Raw genomic sequence first — 9,332 nt, 5'->3', positions numbered from 1 at the left:
TGGCTACTTATGTAATTAGCTGTGGTAAGTTATCCGCCCACCTACTTAAGCTACTAATAACTGTTACATAATTGCAGATCAATAACATTTTCGGTTCACTCAAGCCTTGTTAAAATCAAACAAGACTTCACTGACATGTAATAAGATTTGTAGTGGACTCTCTAATCTAGATCTGACATCAATGTTAAAAAAAGAAAGTATATCATTTCTAAAGTGGCATTTACAGTATATTATTGCCATAGTGGCTTAAAGCTTGGTGTATTATGAATTTACAGTGACATTAATGCAACTGCGACACAGTAGTTACAGTAGAAACATTGCCATTCTAACATATTCATCAGCGAGTGTCTCACACTCTCTGGATCAGAGTTAAGATGGCTGAGGAGGGTATAATGTAAAGAAACACCGGCAAGCTGATGACTCCATTACAGACAGTCTCATTAGGAATGAGCACGATTCTGGGTGAGGGACGCTAATGAAGGAGACTGACAGATGCTTCAGTGAAGGGATGATGATTTGGAGTAAATTACATTAGTGATGTCATTATCGTTAGACATCATACCATCAAGAAATATTACTCAAGGGGCAGTGCAAAAGAGAGCAGGTAAGAGACAGAGAGACCTGGAGGTGTTCAGTTAAAAATACACATAACTTCTGTTGGTTATGAACATTCATAACATTATTATTTAAAGTTTCACTTGACATTTAGGAATAAACATTGTTTGTAATGACAACCTAGAAAAGGCAAAAGAAAAAAAAAAATCCATATTAAATAAAATAGTTTCAGTGAAAGACAAAAAAGAAAGAAAAGATATTAAAGAAAAGCTGGTAATTAAAATGTCAGATAAGCAAGCTTTAGCCTAGAGATGTAGCGAATGTGCGTTTGAGACATTAATGAGAAATGCCCTCATTTAGGACCTTTGGCCAAGGCATTTAACTTTCAGTTGCTCCATTGGAGCTGAACATAGGCCAACAGCAAACTATTTGTAAATATGGTCAGTTTATGAAGGACCTTTTCTAAAAAAGGCAGATTTAGGTATATTTACTGTACCTGTTCCAGCTCCTGTATTGTGTAGTCCTTGGATTGGAGGATCTCCAACACTTTCCTGTCTTTTATCTCAGCTTTGTGCTTCTCACTAGAATAAAGAGAAAAGAAAAACAAATAACTGTGTGTCCATTAGTCATCTACAATTGAGTGACTTAAGGCTATAGGGTTAGAATGATTGGACGATGCTAAATATATCCTCAAAGATCAACAGATACCATGCCTATAAAAACGGCCCTATATCCTGTTACATACAGACAATGTGAAAACTTTTAGAAAATGAAATAAAAAGGAAAATGCTCAATTAGTAATCAAATCAGAGCTACCGTACTATCCTGCAGCTGCACCAAACTTTTCTCTCCAGCCCACTAGCACCTCTTTTATCATAATGAACTTTTAGGGAGACAAAAGGCATCAATTGGGGACTTGTTTGTTTCAACTGCTTTAGGCCACCAGGGGCCACCCATTCCCTCCACTCATCACTTGCGCCTTCTACACCTCCCATCTTTGAGGCCTTTCCTCTCGTCTCTTTGCCTCTTCTGATCAGCTCTCTCCCCTGGTAGACACTGAAATAAGTATCATGTCCCTGAAGGAGCTGGAACGCAGGCTGGCCTAGCTACATCTCCTTGTATATTGGGCTGTGTTCACCATGTCCTGAGCAACCAACCAATCACTCTACAAGATCCACACAGGAAGAGGAGGGGAGGGTGAATGGCAGTTCCCAGTGGGCACCAGCGCTTGACTGGAGTCGACACAATTACCATGTCAATATCCTCCTGCGCATCAGGTGATACAATACACATACACTCTCTGGGTGCATGTACCCCCACCGGTCTCTGTGGACCAACATACTTTGATGGGTTTCCTATGGGGCTATAAAGGAACTGAAGAGGGTGTAGAGAAGAAATGAGAGGCACAGGTACTGAGGAACTGTCTGCACACTGCCGCACTGTGTTTTACCCCTATTAAGGATCTACTAACAACTATCAGACCTCAAAAAGTATGTGATATGCACCCATGACAGAGAAAATATCATTCTAAGATATCCTCAAAAGAAAATAAGTCCATAGAAACTTAAGTATTGAATACAGCTTTACATTCACTTCAATAGCAGCTGAAACATAGAATATGTAAGTGGGATAAACAACCATACTGCAGAGATACCAGCATCAAAGGTAATTTAAAGTGAAACATTTTTCCTAATAAAGAGGAAAATATTTAATTTATCCAACTGTGAAAATACCTAAACCTCCGTTCTTTTCTGAAAGTTCCCATGCCACTGTTTTTGGTGTGGCTTAGCCACCCTGCAAAAGAGGTCATACTCAATCTCACAATTTATCCGATAAAGACAAGTATTTGGCAGGAGTGTTTCAACTGTCCAGAATGGGTGCGGCAGAGGAAGACTGTTTTCATTAAAAGGGTTTCCATGGGTGAACTGCTAGACCGGGGATAAGAAGGCTTAAATCAGCATCTGCACCAGATTCCGTCGTAACCCCTGTAGAATGGCCAAGGTGCCTTTAACACCCCTTGAACGACTTTCACACATATTTCTCTTCACTTGTGAGATAAAGGAATTTTCAGCTATTGAGCCTCTCAGGTAGCAATTTGAAAGATGAATCTACTCACCGCTCAACCACCAAACTGACAGCCTGGGTCAAGTCTGGATTTGCCACTTGCAGGCGTTTCCATAGGGACCACACAAACTCCTTGTCTGCCTGTGAAAATAAAGGATTCAGCAAGTCAACAGCTGTTAGTCTTAATTGAGATAAATAGCTGTTGATAAATTTGTCTCAGGATGCAACAAGGTCTACAAGGAAAGCCACAGCACATCTCAGCTTTTCTCTCTAAAAAAAACAAAAAATTAAATAGGATGCTCAATGACATTAGCATACGACAGAAGGGGTAGTCAATCAATAATTTAAATATCTTGTACAAAATAGTTTTTGATCTGGCCTGCCCTCTCTAATCATGAGCCTCTCTAAACAGGAATCCTCATCGCTGAGATGTGACCTTCGACTCAAGGGGAGCAAGCATTGACACTTGTCATTATGCACTATTTATGACTGGGGAGAGCTGGGCTCCAAATCAAAACACAGCAGTCGAGCTTGCATTTGCTTTATTAATCAATTGCGCTCTGGATATGTTTTCCACTACAGCAGCCCCAAAGAAACTCAAAACTGATGACAGAGAGTCATCTTCAAGTAGAAAAACCCAGCCAGCCCCTGACACATTTCCAATTCAAATTGTCTCGCTGGTTTTTCAAACATTTTTAAGCTACATTACATTTAATGAGGGACATCTAAAAACTACATTTTCTGACATTAAAAGACAGAATTATACCAAATCGACTTAATATAAAATTATCTGATAAATTATGTTCACATCATCATAAGATAAAAGTCATCCCTCCCACTGGAATCTACTGGTCTCCAATTAGTACATGAATTTTAACCCCCTTTTCAAAAGTGTCTAATCAATTATTTACTCAAATGGCAGAAGCAGACCTTGATAAGACCATGAGCTGAACATATAAAGTGGAAGGACTGTAGATCTCTGTCTCTGTATGCATCTGTGTGTAAGTGTGTATGTGTATACAGAGTGGGAGCAGGGTGAAGGACGGATAGAGATCTCACCAAATCAGCCCTGCAATGCAACTAACGATGAAATTAAGCATCATGGTTGACTTGAAATAGGTGGTCTCCCTCTGCCTGTCCTTTGGCTGCTATTAGCCGTTCCACAGACAAGCGTTCAGTCAGGACCCTCATCAAGAGCTCTCCTCTGCCGTATGTGTGTTTGATGATCGTTGAATTATTAATTTTGAATCTAGCCACTGAAACACCATGGGCTAAACATACCAAAGACGGGCACTGGAACTCAGCCACATATTAATAAAATTAGCAGGGTCTAGTAGGAACATTTGCTAGCTGACAGAGGAGACTCTTTGTAGTTAATGGCTGTCCTGAAGTACTTCTTGCTCGAGACTTAAGACATCAATGGTATTCAAATGCCTCTATTTAAATGGTACACTGCACAACTAAAGGTCCCTATTAGATAGACAGAATCACTGATGTTCTACTCTAGACAAGACCACCAAGGATGGCCTCGTGTCAGTTCAGCGTAGGGCAGCAGGGACTGTCAGTCTGAAGTGAACAATCACTGGTAAACTAGTAGCTCTATAATGTAGTGAATTACAACTGTAACAAACATTTGATCATGGATGACAGCCTAAAGGTGCTGTGATGATCTCAAAATGTTTGCAGGATAAATACCTACTCAGTGCTATTAATAAAGATCACTTTTATAGAATGTGAATGTCATGGGGTCTTTTCTAGGGAATACGTTCGGCAAAATTCAGGGAGATATACTGTAGAACTTGTAATATGAACATTTTCAGGTGACAAAGTGATGAATAGCAGTTGTGTTTAGTTGTGGGTTGTTAGATGAGCAAAACCCCCTAATTATACACATTTATTTACTTTCCCCAACACTGGAAACACCTTAAGAAAACACTTACCAAGAAGAAGAAAAATCTTACATATAGTTTCAAACAAATACCACTACACAAGTTTTTAAGGATGCCTTGTGTCTCCTACAACTTATGGAATCAAAGCATCAAACTTCTTTTTCTGAGGAAACTCTAAAAAGTGAACTTCAGAAGTCACACAGAACTTTACTTTGCATAAATAAGGTAACAGGCACACATGAGGTTATAGCCAAACAGCACCACAACAAATGTTCCTGCCCCATGTGTTAGGTGGTATCTATAGTCTAATAAAAACTCAAATGTAACACATCATCTGCTGAACCCCACAGCTGTCTACCTACCTGTACAGCAAGGTACTGTGAGAAGTGAGAAACGCTGGGTTAAGACCACTCATGTTATTAGGCACCACCTGGTGGTGAGTATGCAAGGACAACCTCCCTCAATCACTGACTGACAAAGTGAGGTTGATGCAACTCCTGGACAATGCATCTGTATTTATTTGAACAAAGGAAATGGACTAATTCAATAAAGTGTGGTCAGGTCATTTTACAGACTTTTGCAGATAAACAACAGTGGCAAACACAGAATATGCTTTATGCAATTTAGTCAAATGAATTTATCTTTAAATAATAAGTAACACCATGGCCTGAAATAAACGTGCTTTTCCATTTCAACTGTCAACTGCTAGTCAAAAACCTCAAAACTATAATCATGAGTTCATGCCTTTTGAGTTAAGGTCAGTAGAAATGAAACAGAAGCACTAATGCACTTTCCAGCACGCATTGTTATCTCCCCAGAAGTCCTTTTATATCTAATTATGTTACATGACGAAGATACATTATGTATGTATCTTACGGTAGGTGAGTCATAGGTCTTTATCTGATCAAAAATAACTTCAGTGGTAATTTGTGTGAGAAAAAAAGGCTTTGCACACAATGAAGGAAGAGTTGCTGGCAACTGTGAGACCTAGATGTAGTCAGACATAAGAAAAACCACACGTGTTTGTGGTAGCGACTGATTGAAAATACATAATAAGAATCTTTTTTTTTTTCCACTGATAAGAGTGACGTATTTCATATTGTCATTGTTTTACTGTTGTACTAATTGGATTAAAAAAAAAAAACGACAAACAGTAGCATCCTTTAATGGTGCATTAGTGCACAGAGAGATCCTTGACCTCAAAGTGATGTAATCCCTAATGAGGTCATCATAATGAACACCTTAACATTTAAAACAGGACATTTGCTGAGTGAACTTGCTGTCATCAGCTGAGTTTATTATTATTATTATTTATTAATAAGCAAGTGTGCCTCAATCATTTGTGTTTCCTACAGCCTAATACGTTCTTCAGATGGCAGATATCGGGGTCTAGCAGTGTGTGCTGGTACCTTTGAATACACATGAATACATACCTGGCATTGCATTAACTCATCTGACAAACTCCTCACTTGCTCCTCCAAATCCAGGATGCGAGTGTCGGACATTTTGGGACTGAGAAGGAGGAAAAAGAACAACTCGTTTAAGGAATAACACTGTTATCAGAGGAGTGAAAACTAGCGCTGGTAGCTACGTTATCAGGATGTGAGCCCGTTCACATTTAATCGGCGATGACTTTCTTATTGAAAGCAATCTCGACAGGGGGTTTCTAACATCTACGTTGCGCCACATAGCCTTCAGCACACTCGCAGGATGAGACAACGAAGCGCTTGAAAGGTTGCAACGTTACACAGATAGTCTCTTACCTGTTTACGATAACTTGTTAACCAAGCGGACGGTCAACGCTGTGGCAGAAGCTTTACAGCACTGCGAGGACACAAGGTAACTGTAGTGCTACTGTAGCTACCGTAGCTAATGTGAGCCACTTTGTAAACATCCCTGTTTTCCGTATCTTTCCCTGCTGTTGACAAGCTTCCGGCAAACAGTCAGTGCATTGTTTCAACGGCACAGTTTACTAAAACCTTTCAAAAAGTATCTTTGTAGCCGTTCCTACAAAACCACAACAAACTCTCTGACTGAATCACATCCGTTGTCAATAACTACCGCAACGCTTTCCTCCTTTCAAACGAACCCGCTGTTTTCAGTTTCTGTCCCTCCGCGTCATTTTACGACGGCGGCCGTTAACGTACGGCAGGATCCGAACGCAGTGGTTTCCAAAGGCGGGTCCGGGTACCAAAGGAGGTCCCTGTGGTTGTTTAGAGTGGACCTCAACAAATGTAGGTCTTGTAAAGGGCAAATTAAGGAAAAGAGTGACACTTTTTTATCTAATGAATCTTATGTAGGCCTACACGATTATAGCCTGTTAATGGACCACAAACCTAACCTTACCATTAATCTGATTTTTTAAAACCAACAGTCAGCAAAGTTATTGGGGGGCTGTTATAGCCTGTGTGTTCAAATACTGACATTAATATAGCAATATTTACTAAAAATATTAATTGAGCTTGTTTATCACAACATGAAGCACAAACAAATCATATCAAATGTTTGCATGCATGGTTTGATGTCGTCAAACATCATTATAGTGATTGATTTCCAAGAATGCGCGTCTTGCTGATGGATGAGGACATAAAATCATGATCCTGTGCATTGTTTTGCAGCCATGTGAATTGCCCTGGTGGTGACTTCTTCCATCAGCCTACGTCTCCCACTGGGCTCACATCAGAAGCACATTTTAGCTGACCAACCAAGACCAACTCTGAGCAACGATTAAAATCAAGTCCAAACCACCATGGGTCAAATATATGGGCTCTAAATTATAAATAAACTTATATGTGAAAGAATTCGTAATGCTGTGAATAGAGATGATGCTACAGTACGTACAGGGTTTCTTTTGTTTTCTCTACCCACTTATTAACTTTTTGGTCCATCCAGCATGCAGAACTACAAACCTTTTCCATGTAAACATGCCATTTAGGGTCTTAAATCCACATGAAGTATCAAACTATTTGGGATTATTTTACTGTAAAAAAAAAAAAAAAGAAAGTGTAGCAAAATAATCCAATGCAGTGTGTTAATAATGGGAGTTTTTATTATTCTGTACACACGTCTGAAAATAAATACTGTGACTTTCTGATTTATTGTTTGTAATAAAATCTTATTTCAATAAAAAATTGCACATGTATCTTTTATGGCTCATAACCATTGACAGTAACATGTCAAAACAATTGATAAAAACATTTGAATCACCTAATATATTAAATGAAAGGCCTTTAAGACATTTAAGAAGTCTTAAAGGCTTTGAAAAGCACACAATACTTTTCAAGAAGAAGAATAAATACTGTAATTTAAAATTGGTAGTGCAGTAACGTTCATATAAAAGATCGTAGGCAGAGGTGTTGTGTAGTTATTGTGCTATTACACACACACACACACACACAGATGCACTACATAGAATAAGGGTTCCCCTGTGTCTGTAAGTGCTGTTATACAAGGCTATAAATCTCTGTATCAAAGATCAACAGCTACACAAATGATGGTAAAGGAGAAATGACACATATTGATCTTTGTGTGATAGTTTATGTTTAAAAATGTGTTTTGTCTGTTAATAAACACAGTTATATCTTACCCCTGTTGATATTTGCTTTGCTTTATATGTTTTTAATGATCTGTTGTAAGGTCAAAGACATGATTATGCCTACAATACATTTTGAATCTTAAAGCAGGAGCTTTGAGAACTGGATGTACACAAGAGAAAATGAACAAAGACGCGTGTTTGACATCTGTTTTGCGGGTGAGACAAGACAACTCCATATTGTGTGGTTAATGTACTTAAGTGTCCAGCCAGACTTGGAGCACAGGGTGAAAGAGCGAAATGAAGAAATATGAGGACTGGCACTCCTCTTCAGTCAGACAAATGTTGGTTCATCTGCTCACTGCTCTCTCTCTCTCTCTCTCTATCTCTATCTCTCTCTCACACACACACACACAGGAGGAAAAAAAGGAGAAAAGATGCAATTGACTTAGCATGATTAGGCTGTTCCTTGACCCACGAACACTGCCTCTCATTAAGATCCTCATTTGCGGAACAATTTTAGAGGCAGTAGACTGGTACATAATGCGCAACATCTGCCTGCCCCCTGTTTCTTGTTCAGACACACAGAACTGACACATGGTATCTATGAATAAGCCTCTCTCTCTCTCTCTCTTTCTCCCCCTCTCTCTCTCCCACTCCCTCTCGCGTCATGAGAAAAAGTGTCCATCATACATCTGCAACAGTATTTTGAGTCTAGTCCCTGCAGTTCAGTCATCCACAGATTTCAGAAAATTTAGGTACAATTTCTCTTATAAGAAACCTTGAAAGAGGCCAAATGTGGTCAAAAGAAAGTCAAATTAACACAATTCTCTCTGAACTCAAAGGGAACTTTGAGTTACTAACTTTGGTAACTATCCCCTCTTTCATCATCAAATGTGTATAATTTGGCCCCAGACATTGCCAGTCGCTTACATGTTCTACATGTTCCACCATGTTTGACAGTGCCTGCTGCTGCTCTTTCCTCTATCTGTAGCAGCCTGTATCTCTTTCTTTTAAGTGTTTGTTGTCTGTCCCACTAATGACAGATTAATCCAGATCTAAGAGCTTTTTAGACACATAAAAAAGGCTGATCTCTTTCTTTCTCTTCTTTCATATCATCATTGATGTTTTTCCTGCATTTACAAAAATAACAAAACATGTTCACACACTCACTTCATCCTGTTATTATTTGATTTGACTTCTTTCACCAAAAAGCTAAAAAGGTTACAACTCAGTTTATTGTCTAATCATCAAATTCAAGTTTCTTCAAGTTAATTTTCCAGATTGTTTTC

General features: G+C 39.0%; 1 protein-coding gene across 1 annotated transcript in view; it reads right to left on the bottom strand.

Moving 5' to 3' along the window:
- cntln (centlein, centrosomal protein) overlaps positions 1–6,570 on the bottom strand; it is an 83,858-nt gene extending 77,288 nt beyond the window's left edge. The window contains exons 1-4 of the mRNA XM_035659411.1: positions 6,272–6,570; positions 5,942–6,020; positions 2,672–2,760; positions 1,052–1,136 (exon numbers count right to left, since the gene is read on the bottom strand). Of these exons, the coding sequence (XP_035515304.1) occupies positions 1,052–1,136; positions 2,672–2,760; positions 5,942–6,013 (246 nt within the window). The 5' untranslated portion in view covers positions 6,014–6,020; positions 6,272–6,570. The remainder of the gene's footprint in view (positions 1–1,051; positions 1,137–2,671; positions 2,761–5,941; positions 6,021–6,271) is intronic.
- Positions 6,571–9,332: the final 2,762 nt, after the last annotated feature.

The sequence above is a fragment of the Morone saxatilis genome, unplaced genomic scaffold, assembly GCF_004916995.1.
Source record: "Morone saxatilis isolate NCDOM2014 unplaced genomic scaffold, NCSU_SB_2.0 Contig17, whole genome shotgun sequence".
Taxonomy (NCBI): Eukaryota; Metazoa; Chordata; class Actinopteri; family Moronidae; genus Morone; species Morone saxatilis.
The sequence above is the reverse complement of the archived record's forward strand: the minus strand, read 5'-3'. Positions and strand labels throughout refer to the sequence as shown.